The sequence below is a fragment of the Leptonotus elevatus genome, chromosome 10, assembly GCF_054856555.1.
Source record: "Leptonotus elevatus isolate MCC_2025b chromosome 10, RoL_Lele_1.0, whole genome shotgun sequence".
Classification (NCBI taxonomy): domain Eukaryota; kingdom Metazoa; phylum Chordata; class Actinopteri; order Syngnathiformes; family Syngnathidae; genus Leptonotus; species Leptonotus elevatus.
This window is the reverse complement of record NC_141248.1, coordinates 19819092-19840832: the sequence shown is the minus strand read 5'-3', so window position 1 is coordinate 19840832 and position 21741 is coordinate 19819092. Positions and strand designations below refer to the sequence as shown.

At 41.5% G+C, this 21741-nt stretch overlaps 1 protein-coding gene across 3 annotated transcripts in view; it reads left to right on the top strand.

Moving 5' to 3' along the window:
- Positions 1-21741, top strand: part of cacna2d2a (calcium channel, voltage-dependent, alpha 2/delta subunit 2a) — a 157496-nt gene that overhangs the window by 96062 nt on the left and 39693 nt on the right. For 2 of the 3 annotated variants that reach the window (XM_086087194.1, XM_086087193.1), the window contains exons 5-8: positions 2256-2300; positions 6273-6411; positions 16627-16758; positions 16972-17029. In XM_086087194.1, coding sequence (XP_085943320.1) covers positions 2256-2300; positions 6273-6411; positions 16627-16758; positions 16972-17029 — 374 coding nt within the window. The remainder of the gene's footprint in view (positions 1-2255; positions 2301-6272; positions 6412-16626; positions 16759-16971; positions 17030-21741) is intronic. The other variant, XM_086087195.1, reaches the window with a different exon arrangement.

Genomic DNA, 21741 nt, shown 5'->3' with positions numbered 1-21741 from the left:
ATCCGTTCTGATCTCCGCGCTGGCGTCGCCTTCCCCTCCTCGCAACCTCCTTTTCTGATCCCTCCGACAGAGATTTGCCGACGTCTTTGGAGACGTTGTCTGCCCTCCTTTTCCACAACCGTCATCCAAAGGCCACTCCGCCCCATGTTTCGTTTTGATCACACCGTGCTCCTTTGGTTGAGCTTGTTAGGGATCCATTTGGTGACTGACTCTCAGATTAGCGCTGGAGGCGAGCCGAGGCCCCGTTGGAGGGGAAAAGGCTACCCTTGGGCTAAAGCGGGAGAGGGAAGGCCAGATTTGCGATGAAGTCTACCCTCATCAGACCGCAACCACCTGACCACCGCCGCATCACTGCAGTGCCCTTGAAGTCGTCAACTGCCAGCCCTCCCCCTGTAAAGTGGACACCGTGCCGAAAAAATAACCTTCAAAAAGCTCGGCGGGGGCCTCGGGTGCTGATTGCTTAATGTATTCAGCAACCGCAAATGAGAGATTCGAGTAACAATTTGAACGGCAATGTGGGAGTGCTACAAAACAATACAAGTGGGGCTCGATTTAACGACATTTTGAGGTTATGAACAGTCTTCGATGAACTTGAAGTTCACTTACTATCGTATTTACTGTTTTTATTGGATTGTTGATTTGGTCATGGACGCATTTTCATACAAATGTTTACAATAATTATGACTATAATGCATTAGGTTAGCGATGGACGACAGCAAAGTACAAATTCGAGATACCATACCAATGCCAGAAGTTCCTATTGGATGCCCAGGAAGTGATGTCATCTTCCAGCCTTACCATGACATGCTTTCAATGCATATCATCTCACATGATCCTATTGACATTCAAACACGTTTTCATTTTTGTTGCATATAAACAGTGTGTGAATGATTGACTCGAAAAGTTTTGTTAAGCAATGTTTACTTGAGGTCGATCAACTTATTAACTCATTAATTCCCAGCCATTTTTACTGAAGCGACCCCCTTCGCTCCCGGCTGTTTTACTGGATGTTGACTGATTTTGCAAAAAGAAAGATTAGAGTCTCTTCTTTCGTCAGGAAACAAATTTCTAACTGTTTCCGTTTTGCAGCAATTTGCATTAGAATATAGCTAAGTTTAATCATTCACAAATCTGTTTAAAACACTGGAGAAAAGACCTTTTTTGCAACATGGCCCTGGTTGATCTCTTACACTCTGGTGCCACCTGCTGGCCGTTTTTTTAATAACTACCATTGCTTTAAGCGTTCTCTTCAGTTCAGAGGCTGCACCAAAGCCTTCTGTATGCTCTAGCATTAAAAAAAAACATTTAAAAAAAAATTATAAATACATTTTCGGGACCATAGCAATATTTCAAATTGAACGTTTTTATAGGTTTTTGGGAGCAAATGTGTTAAAGGAGACATTATGGTGTATGTTGCGTGCTTTAATCAATAACCCTTGAGGCAATAGCCCAGAGTGTGGAATAGCACAATGCACAAAGCCAATATGATAATACACATTTTCACTCATGGAGGCAGCACTTCATACATGACACACACAAATTCCACCACAGCTACACGTCAACAACTTTACCATCAGATATGAATGCTGTTCACTAATGCTAATCTGTTCAATCAGCAAAATTCAGCGCAGCTCTGCTTACCTTTTGGCTTTGACCTAATAACAGGGGCGTCACACCTGTGGGAGTTTTTGCATGATAGTGTTTTCGACAGTCTAGTCTGGCGGACAGACGCTAGCAGTCACTTGAAAGTAGCTCTGGATATTCACCTAGCCTAGCTGTCATGGGCTGAAACGCTTAGTTATAACTGTATGTAAATTAGCCCCTGTATTACATAACGGTGGACGGCTAACAAAAAAGTACTTAGTTGTTTCATTTCACACTTGATTTTCCATAATATATCCAAAAGTGTCATGCTTCATTTTCCATAAAATATCACATCACTGAGTCACGTGACATGTTTGTACAGTGTCCCAATCACTGTTTCAACATGTATCACATTGAATTGCCAGACACATTACATCGTTTTTGGGGGCGGAGGGCGTCCTCAGCAGCGACTTCTTTGTCATTGCACATCACACTACTCCTCCTGTGTTCTGTGATGCTGATTATATTCTCGCATGTATGACAGAATATAACCATGACAATTTCTCTCTCTCTCTCTCCTCGCTTACCCACTTCCAGGATTCGAGGCTGATATAAGCGCTGCTATATCTCCTCTCATCAGCCTGTCTTTTCACTCTTCCTTTTCTGCACAGGAGAATGCCATTTCATACTACGATTCCAAAGCGGATTCAGATTATGTGAGTACAGAATGGACTGCTTTACCCCCCCCCCCCCCCTCCCCTCCTGTCCGTTTACCCAACGTCTGCCTGCCTGCCTGCCAAAACCTACCAACCAACCAAACCCCACCCCCTTTCCCGGCCTCCCCCCGACATCCGCATCAGTGAGGGCTGTCTCTGTATGTTAGTGCGATGACGCTGCTTTGCGGTGAGCCGCTGTGGCAGAACGGCGGCCGGCCTGATGTGCATGTGACTCGGGCTGTCCTCCCCCAGGCTTATTTCCAAGGACTTCCAAGTGGGTGGTGGCTCATCCAGATACCTACAAACAATCAGGTGTCTGTTTTAGACTTTTGTCATTTAAAATGAAAAGTGTTAAAGGGTAGTGGAAAAAATGGTTTTAGCCCGATCCAGTTCAACTGCAGCACTGTGGCGTTGGTATACTTTTGTCATTTCCATCCTCAGATGTTGCAGTAACGTGGCAATGTCAAATCTGCTTTTTATCCAAGAGGAGACTGAGGGCAACAATAGAATGGGCCGCAGCAAACTGAAAATTGTGCCGTTGGTTTATTTTTATCCTTTCTAGCTGTGTATCCTCAGATTTTGCAGCAACATCATATGGCAATGACAAATCTGCTTTTCATCCAAGAGGAGACTGAGGGCAGCAATAAAACGGGCCACTGCAGCAAAGTGGAGATTGTGGAGTTGGTATATTTTTGTCATTTCTAGCCCTGCATTCTCAGATGTTGCAGTAACATCATATGGCAATGACAAATCTGCTTTTTATCCAAAAGGATACTGAGGGCAGCAATAAAACAGGCCACCGCAGCAAAGTGGAGATTGTGGAGTTGGTTAATTTTTGTCTTATATAGCTTAGCATCCTCAAATCTGCTTTTTATCCAAGAGGAGACTAAGGGCAGCAAATAAATGAGCCGCTGCAGCAAAGTGGAGACTGTGTAGTTGTTGTTGTTTTTTTTGTTGTCATTTCTAGCTGTGTATCCCCAAATGTTCCATCTCATGTGGCTGATGTGGGGATTGCTTACACAGCTGTGGTGTCACTACTGGTTTTGCGTGCTAAACTGAATGTCCCAAGCACAAGTTTAAAGAAGATGATTAGACAGAGATGAGCAGAAGGGGATGAAGGGGGAGGCGAGGGAGTCATAAATCACGCTGCGATATTCTCTTTGCACCCGCCACTCCTTTGATTAATGACACGACACTTTCGGGCCTGTCAGCACGTCTAATTGGAGGGCATCAGTCATCATTAACGCGGCGGCACACTCGGGGCGAGACACCCGTGACCCTCGCCGCCGTCACCCAAAGCCGGTGGCGATGAAGTCAGGCAGAGGTCGTGAAAATTGTAGTCGCCCACGCAGTGACTCGGCCACACCCACCAATTAAGGGTCCACCTGTGGAGTGTGGTTGTACAGAAGAATGCAGGTGATTGTCAGGTAAGTGTCTATCAAAGTGTCTCTGCGGCCTGTCCTGTGCTCGTTACCTTTCCTATTGCTCCTTTTGTCCACTTATTATGTGATGAAGAAGCATGTGATGTTCATTTAGGTCTCGTTTTGTGTGTATCCCACTTCATTTACACACACACACACACACACACACACACACACACACACACACACACACACACACACTGTATGCAGGGTCATGCGTGAAACAGATGGGCTTAACTCCAGTTAACTAAAGGCAGGAAGGGAAGAATCTTCCAAATGTCCTCTCTGGCCTCTTCAGCCATTAATGAATCCTTGAGAGCGAAGAGATAAAAATGAACAAATTGGGTAATGATTCGCGCCAAAACAGGTGGTGGGGGGTTGAAGAAAATGAACCAATCAGTCTTTGCTGGCTGCATTTATTCACTTGCTAATTAGAAATTGCCTTAGTTAATTATGATTGGGGCTCTTCTGAAGAAAGAATTAAAAAAAAAAAAAAAGGGGGGGGGGCACTTCTCCTTGCCTGACGTTAGCAGAATTCATGTCAAGCTGCGTAATCAACAAACATCTTGCTGCTGACCTATCCTATTCCCATGACTTTGCCACTGAGATCATATTTCATTTATTACGGACAGAAATTAATTTCTTCTGATCCCCGTTTTTTATCACCGAGGACACATTATAAGCGCACGCAACTGGTGAAAATGTAAAATAGGGACATTGAAACAGACTTTAAAAAAAATATTTCTTAGCACCTGTTCTCATTCTCTCTCTCGTACAGTTCTCCAAATAAGAGACAAATTACACTTTCTTTGAGTTGTTAGTCACCCTCAATTGATTGTAAGTGACCTATTTAATAATAATAAAAAAATAATTAAACATGTACATTTAAACACCAAAATGTTTAACCAAACCATATCAGTTTGTCCGACAAAAGTCTTCCAGCATAATTGTAACATACTGGGAAATTCTATAGCTAGCTAACAGAAATTAGCATAAATGTTATGGTAACAGAAACATTCAAACACAAATAGCAGCAACACATAGCTGTTTTTTGTTTTGTTTTGTTTTTCTTCACTGGTGTGACCGTTATAGGGAAGTTGCAGAAGTTGCTGTAGCTTGTGGTTGTTGGTCTTTCATGGCCACTTTGAGACATTTCGTCGGGTGACTTTATTTGGGGAACGTCCCCCTGGCTCGTCCCAACAACAGCTTGTAATTGCGTTTTAATAGACAATTAAAGCAGAGCCATCAATCACCGCCCCGTCGTGGACACGCGCTTCTTTTGATTTAATGGAAGAAGAAGAAGAAAAAAAAAACAGGTTTCATCATGTCAAATCCAATTAACCCACGCTGCTTTATTAAAATATAAACAGCAAACAATTCATGCACCCAGCAAAACTTGCTCACGAAAATGTTGTTTTCCCTCTCTCTGAAAGCAGGAGGTGTAATCCGATTTGTTTCCTCTTAGATATGCATTTGGTCTACACAAATGAAGGCTAATGGAGGATGACTAATAATGAGCGAATAGAAGCTGAGGGCAACTTGCGTTTGGGAGTGTATCAAAGTGCTCGAAGCGAAAGCGCAACGCACGTTTCATTCATCGTTGTGTAGTTAACAGACCCGATTTGTGAAGCGCCCTCCCACATCTTTGTTTTATGGGGTTTGATCTGTAAACGTCTCCTGCTGGGCTACTTTCTGTTTTCTCAGCGTACGTCTAACAGGCTGCATAATAAGAGCTGGGAGCAGGCAAGCTCCAATCACTTAAGAATCAACTGCGGTACGGACCGACTGACATTTGCGGTTTAACGAGAAAGCGAAGTAAATGTAGCGATTAAGCGTTTTTGTTTGGATCAGTCAACGGTGGCTTTAAAATCCTGGCTTTGGCTGTTTTCAAATTGAATATAACAATATGTTCTTTTTGTGGGGCAGTTCAGATGGATCAATAATATAAGATCAGTTTGTTTGTTTGTTTGTTTGGGGTGTGTCAGCGGAATATGAATAGCATGACATCGTAGCAGCGCAACATGGCGAAAGACAAAACATGTCGGCCTTTTGTCTTGGTGAATCCTGAAAATAATGGTTGCACTTGGATCCCTTAAGATAGACTCATCCGCGCAATTTCGTACATTTTCTCGAAGTTTGTGCCACCCTGAAATGAACACAGCATTGACCTAATTTGTACCGTACTTTGGTAGCCTTGCAGAGAGTGCCAAAAAGTGGAATGTGTTCGTTATTTTGGTACTCTCTCAGAAAAAAAAAAAACTGGGCTTAAAACAGTGTTCAGTGGATTCAACGTCATTCCGAATTCATACGACAAGCAGAAGGGTTGCTATTTTTATGATGTTTTTTTTTTTATGGCGGCATAGACTCCAAACAAAAGCCAGTGTTTGCAGAACCAGAGGCACAGAACAGATGGGCACCGCAAAGCCACATGGGCCATGACAGAATGTGTTACTGTATTTGCACGTATTCCCCTATTCGTCTATCTGCTCGCTTGTATTTGTATGATGATTTTGCGTTGTGTGTGTGCGTGTGTGTGTGTGTGTGCATGCAGACGGAGGACGGAGAAGAGGACAATCCGCTGGAGAGCTCGTCCTCTCTGGAGCTGGAGTTTGTGGATGATCCCAATTTCAAAAACAAGGTCAACTACTCATCCAGCGCCGTGCAGATTCCGACCGACATCTACAAAGGCTGTAAGCATCCAAGCGCTAGCTATTAGCACTCTGCTCGATGCTTTAATGGAGACTGCCTGACTTTTAACTCCGTTCATTAACATTAAATTGCTCTGCTGTGTCATGGCGAAGAGAGATGCTAATCATAATGTTGACTTCCTTGCGTGTGAATTAACCCGCCGGGTTAAAAATGATAAACGCGCTGCGTGACTTCTGCCATACTGTTTTTTTTTTTTTATGAGGCCAAATGCACATGGTTAAGAGTAAGTGCTCATCCAATTACCTATTAGAAAAGAACAAACACAAGCACAACAACAAATCATCATTCTGAGCTACTTGCTTTTTAACTACAACCACCTTCAAACTACCTGGCTCATACAGTTTAACCAACCGGACGGATCCTAATTACAAATTACTACCCACAAGCTACATACTAGTAGCTTCCAGTTACAAGCAATTGGTTATGGTTACACACACACAAAAAAACATCGACTGTTAAATGGTACTGACAACAGCTACTATAAAATACTACCCCACAAACTTCTACTTGGGTGCTATCAGCTACTAGTTTCAAATTATTATGTACGAGTTACTAGATAGATACGACTCTGCTAGTTGCGACTGACTGGCTGCTGGTAACGTGAAGCAAGTTACCGCCACAAGCGTCTCAGTATAAGTTACTAGGTACTTAACAGCGCCCAAAATGCTACAATCTACCACATACTTGTAAACTTCTAGCTACAAAAGGTAGATGCTAATCGGTAATAGCTTTAAATGGCTACTTAAGCTACTAGTTACATGTTGCTAAATATCAGCTATTAGCAATACATTACGGCCTACAAGTTACCAGTAGGCTACATGATACTAGCTAACAGCTAAAGCTTTCTAGCGATAGTTATGAGCAAATATTTCTACTACAAGCGACAGTTTGGGTTTCACGACAGATTGTGTTTCATTATAATTCAATTGGCATTGTGCTGATCGTTCTGGTGTGTAAACTTTGGCCGCTAGGGAAGTATAATACATACAGACTTGCTACGCATAGATTTGACGATGAACTACAGAAGGTCTGTTTGTGTGCAAATGTAAGTTGTTTAAAGGATTATAATTGTATTCATACAGTAACATCAGTGTTACTTTCATTTGCCCATCTATGACGTTAGATGTACGTTAGCGTTAAGCTAAGAGGAATATCTAAAGCAAAGCTATGTGGCTGTTTTAAATACACGACATGTAATTCTCTTTGCTAGCATGAAGCTAGCCGATGTGTTTTGTAAACTTCAAATGGAAGCAGCAATGCACATCTTAAAGGAAGCACTTTTTTGAAGCATTGTTCACTCTCTGCCCCCATAGCTAGCGTTCGTAACTGGAAATTTTGCGCGCAACTCAAGGCAAAAAAACAACAACCTTGTACTAGCAGAAGCTGCCAGTTACAAACTGCTAGCCTCCACCTACAAGATACTATCAAATACAACCTCAAAATGCGGATCCTATCTCAAATATTATGCACAGGCCAGCACACATTTACATTCTATATATTCTAATCAATACAGCAGCGCTCGTGTAATCACTGAGGGAAATGCTTACGTTGTTGAATTAATGCTATCGTAAGCACACGCAAGATACAACAATGAATGTCTATATTTCAAAATGGCTCCTCACTTCTCAGTATATGGTGTGTGTTAGCGTAACATTACCTCCTGCCCTTTTTGTGTTCTAACATGATTCTACGTGACATACGCTCACTCACACCTGCTCTGCATAGACATAGACATGCCCCGCCCCCCCTCCCTCCCCCCCCCCTCCCTCCCGTCACATCGCCAAATGGACAAAAGGCAACACTTCCACCTGTCTGTTATCAACCTCCAACCTTTTTATATCACAAAAAAAAGACAGAGAACATGCATTCATTTCCATTTTACAGTCATTTTCCTCCTGTCATTTTGCTTTTGTGTAGGTCGTTGCCATTTTTGTGGAACAGGAACGTACGGCACCTGTCTGTAACAATGCCCCCCAGCTGTGTCTCCAGACACATCTTGTCAGAATGAGACAGTCGCCGTGCAGGCTGTGATTGGGGGGGGGAGGGGGGGGATGTCAGAGGCCACGGCTAACTCACAATAGAGCAATCAGGCCTACACATTGTTCCCGGAGCCATTTTGTGGCAGCTCCGCTTCCGCCGACTGAAGATATGAGTCAGAGAATAAAGGCCTTTTGATTGAGCCTGCTGGTGACTTCAAGACTGGAGCGCTGCAGCACGTGGAATTGGTGTTTAGCTTCTGCTCCGGGAGGGGGCTAAAAAAATAAAATAAAAATTACGATGAATGTGGTTTGCTTTGCTCCCGTCGGGGCCTTCTGCTGTGGTGCGATTGTTAATTGGAGAATAGAGTATGGGCCAAGTCCATTATGAAGAGGTGTGCTCGAGTTTAGGTTATCTTAGTACTGAAATGGTCATGGGGAAAAAGCAGGCTTTTCAAAAAAAAAAGTCCCACATTTCAACAAAACAACAAGAGGCTTAAAAGTGTTACCTGCTAAATAAATCATTGTGCATCTTAAAACCGTGCTTCCAAACAGGTGGATTTTGGGATCAGGATTAAACTTGCTAAACGCAACCTGATGTGAAATTGACATTGTTAGCATGTAGCAAGTTAGCCACAGCGCTTTTGGTTCCATTGAACTGTAAAATATATAAATTATAATTTAAGTCTAGATGCTAAGCTGAGTTGTGAATGTGCCTACTGAGTTTCACATATTGCTAACGCAGTTTGTAAATTGACTGCTTTCCCCGCATACAACAATATGAATTACCGGTCACAGGCAAATGGGTGAGTGTGACGATGGCCTCCGAGACCGAGCGAGGGAGCTAGCGATTGAGGAAAAGATAGAAGGAATTGAAGTGAGGGGGAGAGTGAAACAGATGAGACACTTCAATAATAGAAACCATTTAGAGCAAGGGAATTTTTGCCCCCCTCCTTTTTTCTTTCTTTGTGATCCTTCCAGAAGCTAAATGAGGCGGCGTACGCGTCCTGGTTTGATTTGTCTGCCAGGCCCTGTGTCCATTTATTGAGATGGAGAGTGTTCCCTGAGCGCAGTAATGAACCATTTTATGATTCATTATCCCGCCGCTCATTCCCGCCGCCGTGCCCGCAAACTTTCTAATTAGCTCGGGTCAAACATTCATAGTTTCCTCCTCGTCTTGCTTGCTTACGACGGAGTTGACGCGGCGACGCTAGATAAGTACGAATGCGAGAAACGGCTTTTATGTGCCCCGTGTGATTGTTACAGACGCGGCCGGGAAACGACTTCAGACAAGTGCTCTCCTAATATCATCTTGAAAATACAGTAATCATTGTGTAAATGTAGAACAGCAATCACTGGCGCTCATGCTAATGTGCTTCAACAATATCTATTTCCTTATTATTATTCTGCTTGTTTTTACTGCACTTACAGCCAAAAATTATTGGGTGCTTAGATGGGTTTTTTTTTTTTTTTTTGAATTAGACCCAAAATATTGAAAGAAAAGCCATCACCGCCAATCACATATTAGCGTCTAATTGAATAGCTCTGATGTTCTTTGCTAGAAGGCTCACAGCCTCTAGTCCAGTGAGTCTCAAAGTGCGGTGCAAGTACCACCAGTGTACACGAAATAATCACTCAATTCAAAAGAAAACACCGTTTACATAATTTAAAACATGAAAAACAATCAATTATATTAAAGTAAAAGTTGTAGCTAAATATGCATACAGCTTGTATAAACTTTACTCTTGACTCATTTGCTCCCAAAAACGTATAAAAACTTTCTATTTTAAATATTGCCATGGTCCCAAAACGTATTTTTTTTTTTAAATGTTTTTTAATGCTAAAGCATACAGAAGGCTTTGATGCAGCCTCTGACCAGCAGGTGGCAGCAGAGTGTACGAGATCAACTAGGGCCATGTTGCAACAAGCTCTTTTTCCCCAGTGTTTTAAACAGGTTTGTGAATAATGATGAAACTTAGCTATAGTCTAATGCTAATTGCTGCAAAACGGAAACAGATACAAATATGCATTTTTCCCCAATGAAAGAGGAGACTCTAATCTTTCTTTTGGTATGTTCCATGTTTTTATAGCAATTGAACACAATATTCTGTGGGCCTTGCGAAATCAGTCAAAATCCAGTAAAACCGCTGGGAGCAAAGGGGGTTGCTTCAGTTTAAATGACTGGAAGTGAATGAGTGAATGTACAGTAAGTACCATTTTACGATTTTACAAGTACATTTCACTTTGCCTAGTTACCTGCGAAGGTGAGCTGGAGCCTATCCCAGTTGACATTTGACAAAAGAGGAGGTAAACCCTGGATTGGTCACCAGTCGAACGCTGGCTATCATCTTCAAAAATATTGAAATGGTCAACCATAATTGCAGTACATTCAGTATTCAGAATGTCAGTTTTTCCACTTTTTTTGTTAGAAAGGATTTACTGAGTGTGTGTACAGTCCTGATAGTGCTTGACTACATAAATGTTTTATACGACAATAAGCAGTCACAGCTCTCAGCGGGGAATAAAGAAAGGCCCCCATCGGATGCGGGAAGTCCTTTCATTAAACGTGAAGTCTAAATCCCCTGCGTGCGGCGCCCTTTCCAGTAGTACAATACAATATGTCATGTTGTCACTTTGCCAGCGCGGCAATCGACGCAGTTATCGGGAATGCACCGAGACAACGGCAGAATTTGCCTACGAGAGAGAGCAAGCTTATACTCAATGAGCTATTAAGGCACATTTCCATATGTGCTGCTCGTGCACCCAATAAAGTAATAAAATACAGGTGCATCTCAAGACATTCAAATAGCGTGGAAATGTGTGCTTTTGTTCAAATCCAACGGTGAAGCTCGTGCTGAATTGCCTTGCCATACGAATGACCTAATTTTATGATTTTTTTCCTATTTTCTAGAAACAACAGTGTATAGTTATTGCATTGAAGTCAAAGCAATGCAGGATAAGCTTGAGGGGGGAAAATAAATAAAAACTTACATGTCCCAAGGTGTCACAAGAGTCAGCCTCTATAGGGACAAAAGTACATTCTAGTTTATGTTTTTGGCTGCACAAGATCAGCATTGTTGCTGAAAAGGAAGAGTGCTAATGAGAGGAGTTTGTATGCTAGCTGGCAGCGTGTATTTGTTTGGCACGCCGCGGGTTCCTGTGGCTGCGGAGGAAGCCTGTCATGCCGCTCACGCCCCACTGGAGATGCAACTCAAGCCCTCTTAGTATCAAACCAGATTTAAATGGGGGGGGGGGGGGGGGGTTGAACGTGACGGAAATAGATGGATAAAAGGAATGCGTTTTAAACCAAATTGAGTATTTAGCCTTCACGTATCCACCACTGTAGCGTGTGCCCGTTGAAGGGGCACTATCGTTTACCTGCACGCTAGTTAAAACGACAAACTTTACCCAATCACTCGCCTCAAAAATGGTGTGTTTGGGCTCTGTATGGAAAATTAAGCAAACATCTCTTCCATGAGATTAGCATCTTGAAAACTTGTGTATCAATAAAAAGCAAATTGTCGCATCACTTTGTTTACTGACAAGGATATGAAACAGTTGTGGCCTAAAGCCCTTTGACGCTCGGAATTGTGGATTTTCACCTATTGAGACCTAACATAAATAAATCCAATTTAGAGTTCATGCAATGTGTTTTGCTACATTGGACATTGTACTGGTCTTTCTGGTATGCTCGCCTTGGCCACCTGCGGGCAGTGTAATGCAGTATATATTATATTTTTCACAGAGGTTAAAGACTATCGAACTCCGGACGTCACGTGACTATTCCCGAATACGCCGCCACATTGGCAAGATCATAACAACGCCACGCGAAGGAATAACAATGAGCACATGAGATGCGCAAGAGGGACAAGTTGGATATTAAAAACTATTTTACCACCAAAAACGTTTAATGACGTATACTAAAATCCCAATGAATGCCGCCAAAAACGTAAATTGACGTCAAGTATGTTTTTTTTTCTCTCATTGGGCAGTGCAACGTTGTGCAGCGCTGCTTTGTGAATGGGGTTGTGAAAATCCAAAAACATCCACTATCTACGACCAGCAGATGGCAGCATTGTATCTCTTTTCAATGGGCTGGGTATTACAATAAAACGTGACGTGAATGATCAAAGCCTGTCACGTTAAATCTAATACACAGAGCTTCACTAAACAAAAAATATTAGCGTCATAGTCACTATTATGCAGAAAAAAAATAATTTTCACAAAAAGTTTGTTTTCTCCTTATCTTTTCAATTTTCACTTAATGTCACTCAAATTACCTATTTTCAAATAGTAATTACTAAAGAACGGAGTAAGGTAGAAACATACTTTTTTTTTCTAATGGAATCTAATATTTCATATAGTATCCACCATGTTTATGTAGTCATAGCACACAATATTCTGTTTGCCTTGAAAGATGAGTTAAAATGCCCGAAATCGGCTGGCAACTGTCGGGGTTGGTTTTTGGATAACGTGTGGCAGTAAAAGAGTTAAAAATCCCGATATGAATCACCAGGAGTGCCTTTATTTTATTTATTTTTTTATACTATTGGCGGTGGCAGATAGGGAGAGTGTTCCAGATCTGCAATGAATTTCTCTCTCACTACACTGGTGAGTGCTTGCGATCATACAAAGGCTCCAAGTTTGTACAATCCAGATTTGTTATTCCCGTTATGGCTTTTTGTATCTAAGCTAGCAGCTTCACACGGGTCTTGTACTTTTAGAACTGGAAGCAGTTTTGAATTGTGAAAGAAAGTGGATTTTATGTCTGGACATACTATCATAGTAAGCCTGTTGAGATGCATCTTGGGATGCATTCCCTGCGTGTTGTTCTTGCGTATTTACCGTAATTACAGCCATTTGACTGTCAGCCTTGTTTTTATTTAGTCTGGTGAACTCGGCAAAAGTCGACAGCGCACGAGAAATATTTATCGCAAGGCTGAAATTAAGCCGTCTGGGACGTCCACGTGAGCCGATGTAAACAACACAAAGCTGTCTACGCGTAAACTACTGCAGCACTAATGGCCCAGGCTCTTCCTTAGCGACTTGGCTAATAGCTTTAGCTCGATTACCGTCGTGGATTTATGACCAGGGCCCACTTTGCGTGTGCAGCTCCCTTGATATATTTACACCACGCTGTGCTGTGCGAATACAGCAGATTCATGCAGCCGTTAGCGTGATGTTGTATTCATACAGAGGCATACGGCACATATCTGTTTGGATGGCTCTTTATCTCAGATATATCAGTGTGAATAATGTGTATATGAAGGAAGGATATGGGGGTGGGGGGGGGGGCGGTGTAGGGTGACGAGAGGAGTTGAGGAACGATCTCAAGCGAAGACGCTCCATAAATCCCGCTCTCTTAACGCTGTTTTGTGGCGTGGTGGCGCATAAAGGGGGCAAAGCCAAGGGTGCTCCAAATGTCAGGGGAGCGGCGCGTTGATGAATTACCTTTTAAAGATATCGCGCGCTGTGGGAGGGGGCGCGCATTTCATGTGAACGATGGCGCCAGGGGGCCCTGTCTGCCGCCTGGGCGAGCGTGCAATGCACCCCCCCCCCCCCCTCCGTCCGAGGGCAAATTTGTCTTTTTATCAACTGTCCAGAGAAGTCGGGGCATTTCCAGGCAGAATAAATCAAAGAGAATTAGTTTGCTGCGTTTATGTGTGAACTGACAGCAAAGGTAGCTCATACCTGCATCCAATGACCTATTTTAGCCGAAAGAATAAACATTCACTTTGGTCTGTGTTTTTGAGACAGCAACATGAGCTGACCGCCAGCATCCTTGCAAAGGAACACGCTTCAGTTAACTCGGGTGGTTTGTCATCAGTTACTTTGAAAAAGTAATATCCATGACTTGATTTTAAAAGTAACTAAGTTAAATTAGTTACATTGAGCAGATACTGGCAACCCCTGCTTAGCATAAAAATAACTCTCAGTTTTGCCACTTATTGGAAGTTAGTTTTTAACAGCGACATTTAGAAATAACGTGTTTTTTTTTTTTTTAATGAAATAAAGACAACTTTTTAGACTTACAATAATTATTTTTATTTCTTAAAAAGTGATCTTTTCTGGATGTCACTTTACATAAATGGGCTTTCTAGACTTAATTTTTTTTATATAAATATAATATTTTAACCTCCTTTAGTGGCCACATACGTGGACAGCACTTTGCATGTAAAAAACAGCTTGGGCCTTAGGAGGTTAAAAAAAATTGCAAGACATATTTAACTATTAATGTTATACTGGCAAAAGTCAACATTTACAATGTACCCTATGTCGGTTAGAGGGTGGACCAAACCCAGAAAAGGTGAGCCCTGATTGGTCGTTACGTGAGCTCCTCGGCACTGTGATGTTTCAGTCAAGTGGTAAAATGGCCACCCCTGAGATGGATACAAATTGGTTGATTTTGCTGCTTAATTCATATAAAGACAATTTTTCTTCTTGACTTTCACTGAAATTATTTCATTTTGATAAAAAAAAAATTGGGAGAGAGAAAAAAAGGTGTGATATCTCTAACTTAAACAGTTCTATCTTGTAACACTCAACTTTTTTTTCAAATAAAGATAGAGGGCTGCGTTTGTTATAACTTGTTATTATTATTATTTAGAAATAGTGCTGTTTCTTCTGTCATGCAACTTATTCTATTGGCTAAGTTTAATGGACCCCCATACTACAGGTATACGATATAGATATATAGATATATATATATATATAATTATTATTTTTTTGTTTTTATTTTAGGTTTTGGTCATATTTGAAACAAATTATTTTGTTTGTTTGTTTGTTTGTTTTTTGTTTTTTTTTGCACCCCACCACCACCACCGCACACATACATTTTCCATGGAAAACACAAATTGAATGTTTATCAGCTTTTTTGTTTTTGTTTTTTAAGAATTAAGTTATAATGGACATCAAATACAGTATATGCAGATTTTTGCTTATTCACAGGCCGGTGTGCTTCCCCACGAATAGCGATGGGCCACCGTATATGATGTGACATTGAACATCAAACATGTTTTTATTTTTATAACATTAAGGTATTTAATTGTGTGATATCGTGTAAAAAGTCCATGTGTTTTTCTTCCATTTTAAACAAAATTGTATATATACTTTTTACATTTTACCTTATTTTGTTGAACTTTATCATTAGAATATGCAGCGGGCTAATTAAAAAAAAACATGCCGCAGGACACAAATGGCCCCACAGGCCGGACATGGGATAACCGCGATGTTCAGTCGATGCAGTTTAAGCAGCCATGGCGGGATGTCACTTTGCCCTTGGCCGGTGCGGGACAGCTATCATTTCAGACTCGGTGGCTCTCTTTAGATAAGAGAACAGCCGGGACTTGACAGCATGCAGGCTGTGATAACTGCCGCTTAAAGGATAATACTTTTAACACGCGTTAATCAGATGACTGGCTGACCGCTGCCTGAGAATTGCGTGGGCCAGGTGAAATTGAAACGCGTGCTTCAGCTTTCTGATCTTCTGGAAATAAGCATCAGTGAAATCTACACACGGGGGGGGGGGGGGGGTCCCTTGGATGCAACGTCTTGAGTGGCTTGCCAAAAAGTGAGCCGTAATTGAAAGCGTCGAAGATGCAGTTAATGATCACAGCCGAGGCAAACGGGAGCTTTTGGGAGGCTTTTGTAACTAAAAGTGATTTTGGTGTCTTATTTTGTCAGACAAGCCAGTTGAATTTCTCCTCTGCTGGTTTCCTCGTTAATCAGGTGCCTATTAAAACCCGATTGCACTCGCCATTGAGCTTAATGTTAACTGCGCACAGTAAAGCTCTTCATTTGAGCACGAGTGTGTGCGTGTATGTGGGAGTGTCTGCGAGGAGGAGTAATACACTCAATATATCTGACCTTATGATTTAGACCGCATGCTGTTAAGTCGCTGAGTCCTTTAAAAGAATCCTTTAAAGCGCACATACACACAAATGAGGCAAATGTTTGTTTGACATGCCTCCTCTTCCAAGGTAATCTCGCAATTCTCCTCACCGACCGTTCGGAGATCAACCAGATTAGACTGATGTCCTGCGAGATGGCCGCCAAGGTCGTTCTGGAACCTTTGCGTGTCTTGAAAAGCGGAAATATGTAGATATAGATGAGATCTTGCAGTTTTTTACCGTTCATTGCTTTACTTTACGTCACTGTACAGCGATGCCCTTTTTGGTTCCATTTTCTACTCAATTCAATTGTTTGTGTGCGCGTCCTCAGCTCCGGTCATCCTGAACGAGCTGAACTGGACTCAGGCGCTTGAGCGGGTCTTCATCGAGAACCGCCGAGATGACAGCTCCCTCCGCTGGCAGGTGTTCGGCAGCGCCACGGGCGTGACGCGCTACTACCCAGGTAAGCGGCGGCGATGGTGAAGCGACTCAACCGGCCGCCCTTATAACTCAGTGCCAGATAACATCTAAATTGACCCTCGGGCTCCTCTACGGAGCAATTTCTTATCAGATGGCTGTACTGGTAACTGGATAGGCGGAATGAAATTATGACTTTGATCTAATCTGAGGTGAAATATCCTACAGTGCAGTGGACAGCATCCATTTTATTTTCCAGCCACTCCATGGAGAGCGCCCAACAAGATTGACCTCTACGACGTCCGCCGCAGGCCGTGGTAAGTGGCGTCTTTATCAGCTTTCGGATGTTTTTTCTCACCATGTGACAAGAGCCCAATAAGACGTAGGCCTTGAACATAATATTAAGATGCACACAGAACATTAAGTAGATTTATAGGTGTGTCATTAGCTGAGTTAAAGTGGCACAGAGACAAATACTGTAGCGCACCTATTTGGTCCAAATATTACTATATATAATGATGCATGCTTTTAAATACACTTTTTTTTTTTACTCTGTATTGTACCCGCGTATTGCATTGGGAAAAAAATGTTTTTTTACAAAAAAAAAAAATTACTGTGAAAAACAGAAGCTGGTGCTCGGTTTTTCAGAATTATTATTATTTTTTTTTCTAAATATTTTTTTCCTGTATTTCGGAGTAATTTTTCCTCCTATTTTTCTAAAACAGAAGTGGTTTTCATACTCTTGTTAACAAAAGTGGGAAAAACATTTAAACTAATAGAATTAGTTCAAATGAATTTTTGACGTCTATAGTCGTCAATGGCAGTGAATTAGTTAATAATTTCTCCCGTTTTTCCAAAAAAAAACAGTTTTTCTGAATAATTTTTCCTCCCGTTTTTCTGAATATTCTCCCACCCAGTTTTTCTGATATTTTTTTTATGACAGAAAAAACAAATATTTGGTAAAACAGAAGAAAAAAATGTTCAGAACAACAGAATTATTTTTTTTTTTAAAGCCCCCGCAAAAATTAGTCATTAGTTAATGCAATAAGCTTCCGTAGTATAGTTTTAGTTTTTTTGTCTTATTTTCTTTCATTTATTTTATGGTTTACGTATGTTTGTTTTGTTTTAATTAGTATTATAAATTTTTATTCTGTCTTTATTATTCTGTTATTCATCTATTATTCTGTTATTTATGATAAGTCCTTGGCATTAGTGATGATCCATGTGTGCCCTCTCAGTCTGTAGCGAAATGACAACTTATATTCAGTGGAATTCTCATTCCAAACGTTGTCCTCACCCGTGGTTATCTCACTCAGAGATACTGTAGAACACATTGTCTCCTGTTTACAAGGACAAAGCCAGATAGCAGAGAGCCTTTTGCTTCTAAAGCAGCGACCTTTTTCACTTGTGGTACTCAGCTGGTTTATGTTACGGCTCAAACTGCTACGGTGGGCCGCGTCCACGCTTCCCGTCCACGAAGCTCAATCCACCTGACGCTGTCACATCGGCTTTGGGGCGGCCGCGCCGCCTTGTTGCCTGGTTACGGGCCGGAATGAAGTGGACATAACCGTGACAGCAATGTTGATTGCACCTGACCTCCTTTTCCGCCTCGTCTCAGTTTGAGTGGCTGTTTGGGGTCAGGCCGGGTGTCGCTTGCAAACAAACAGGGGGCCATCGAGTTTGCATGGAACTACACCTCCCCAAAAAATTGTTAAATATCTCTTACAGAAGCTATCGAAACACTGAGTAGTGAATCAAAAACGAAGTACTTAGGCCAATATTCCCATGCGTTGAAGGTGTCTGATACACACAGGAAGTTCTGTCAAGCTATCGGGCGCTTTCCTAATTTATTTTAGTATGCGTATTGGCTAGCTAATTAGCAGCTAACAAACGTCAGTCAGTGTATAGTTTGTATATGTGTATGTAATGTAATGTATATGTTTTTCATTCTTAATTTTTGGATAAGTATTACAAAAAACGCTAAAGAAACAGCAGATAAACCTTTTGTCCTAGTGGCTAAGTATGGAAGCTAGCTAGTTCATGGTAAGCTTGTTCGCTGTCGCTTTGTGATGTTCTTCTCGTCTTATGTTCTTTTTCTTGCACACTATTTTGAGGGGTGGTCCTTCTTTTGAAAGAAGGGGCACACACAAAAAAAAAAAGCTTTGCTTGTCTTGTTTCTTAAATGCCTGTCAGACTAACAAGGTTTTCCTATAATTAGCTCGGTGAGAAAGTTTCCCCTGTGCTTATACAGTGTAACATGCTGTGTTCCAAACAAAGCTTTATGTCAGGGAACAAGTTTAAAAAAAGAAGAAAAAAAAAACTAGACTACTGTGTGTGATCTGTCAGCATGTCCGGTTCTCCGACAGCGCATTTGACAGAGCGACAGGAGGGAAACACGACAGGAAGCCGGAAGAGGAGGAAGAGGAGGAGGTAGGTGTTGCTGACAAGGTGATGGAGGTGCGGAACACCTTGTCATCAACCTGTACCTTCGCCTTCCTCCATTTCCCCACAAATAAAGTCAAGTCCAAATAAATAAAACCAGATGATGAATTCATTTGAAAATAGTTTTAACTTTTGTGGCCTGTCACATTCGCAATTATGGACAGTAAAAGTCTTAAATATGACTTCAATTTTGATTGTAACAGGCCGGCCGGAGAACATACGAATTCCACCGAGGAAGGCCTGAGCCAAGATTCTAATCCAGAACCCCAAAACTGTTCAACTGACGTGCTAACCACTTCCGCACCATGCTGCCTCAATGTTTATTAATTCACTTAAGATTGGTTCGCCTCTGACGTTCACTATTCCCTGTTGCCTAGCAACCTAGCAATGCCGAGTGAGTGTCACCGCATGTCAGGCCGCGCTCGTGTGATTATAGTCCGTACTCTTCTTTTAACTGGCACTGTGCTGACCCCATGTCAGGCAGCAGCCCACAACTCCTACAATAATAAATATACTGCAATATTAAATGAATACTTCTGACCGTGTTAATTAACAGTGGCATCTTTGGAAAGGCAAATTGAAATGGTTTGCATTGGGTCGCCGTTGAATGGGCAGGCGTACGCTATGGAGTTAGTGCGCGTCAATTATGCTAGCATGTAAAGCAGCGGGTCAATTCAAGCACTTCATAAATGGAAAATAACATCTCTAAAATGAATATTATGTTGCAAAAGCTTTTTTCTTTACATGAGATTAATCTGTTCCATGGTAATGAGCAGACCAAAACATTCATACCCTTTTTTTTCCCGCAAAGTGGTCAATTTGGTCCGACTATCCACATGTGTATCTGGTTTCATGATTTTTAGCCCTTGGGTGAATAAATGTGTAACAAATAAATTTGGACCAATGTTTTAGAGACACACCACAGGATAATCACTTGGTTAATCTTTAAAAGATTTCCACAAACTGACCTTTGCTGACTGTGATTGCAAGGGAGGGAAAAAATGCTCAAATTCAGACAGATTAGGCCACTAATCAATCAAAACTGTTTTATGAGCTGTTCGGCACGTAAAAATCACCCGGCACGCCACAGGATAATCGATCAGGATTATCTTTCAGAGAAATACGATAATCCCTTTACTAGCTTTGATCACGTGTATGTGATACGTGTGTAACGTTCAGGAACCTCAGTGCATGTGTTGAAGCCCACAATTTTGCCTCTGATTCATCGTTTCAAAAAAAATTATAATAATAATTAAAAAAAAACATGTAAATGTGTCCACAAACACTCTTAGTCATCAACGCAAAGTGTGAGAAATAAACGACAGACAACATCTTTTCTCCTGCGGGTGCAGTCCTCCTATATTTTTATCTTAATTCAATCTTTATTCGCCTGCCACATCCACAGGAGCACTAAGAGTGCAGCAGTCCATAAAATAATAAGCCCATCAGCACAGCGCAAATCCATGCAAGCGCGCGCGCGCACACACACCTACACCACACACCCATTGGCAAATAGTCTTACTGTGTTATCGTAATTCTCTTCTCCCATTGCCGTGCGATTAGTCTGTGTACATGTAGCGTATATGCTAGTGCTCATGCCGGCTAGCAAACGTGTGTATTATTACAGTGGGCACACTTTCGGTATATGAGCCACTCTATGTTTGCACAGTACAACACATTGACCATCCCGCCATGCTGTTGTCGTGAAGGTGAATGCCTCCAGCATCACAGTGCAAAAACATGACATTTAATGTTAAGATAGAAGGGCCATAAATAAATAACAGTGAGAGCAGAGAGCATAGTGTGAAAAAAAAGCAAGTGTCTGTAAAGATAATAAAAGCATTTTTACTTGTGCTGGCAGTTTTTCATACTCATGCATTGTGTCTATGAGGAGGCATGGACACAACAACAAACACGTTGTTTGTTAAAGCACAAGTTGTTTGAAGGCAGAGGTGGCAAATCCAGGTCCAGAAAGTAAAAAAACCCTACCACAGTTTGGCTTTGGCCCCTGGTGCTCGCTAGCTATAGCTCCCTAGCAGGTAAACGAGCACCATGGATGCTAGCTAGGGAACTAGCTAGCTAGGGAACTAGCTAGCTAGCTAGCACCTGAGGCTAAAGCCAAAATGTGGCAGGGTTTTTACTTTCTGAACCTGGATTTGCCACCACTGTTTGAAAGTTTATACAATCATTCTCGTGACATCATTGCTAATATCTGTTAGCCCGGGAAGAGGAATTTAAAATAGTACCCACTAAAAAAAAAAAATTGTTGAACCAATTTAAGACGAGTGATAACACACGATTGAATTAAATTAATTTAAAGTTAATGTATTAAGTTAATTTAATTAATCCAAAGTGACTATATTAAGTTTAATTAATTATGAGTTCATTAAACTTAATATATTCACTTTGGATTAATTTAATTCAATCGTGTGTTACCACTTGAAGCCATTTTATTAAGTTAATCAACAATACTCTGTTTAAACCCTTTCGGGCCCATAGATGATTGCAATGGACATGACATAATAAATAAATCTAAACCAATAAAAACGCATAATTTGTCAATACCTCTGGTTCATGATTGGATCCT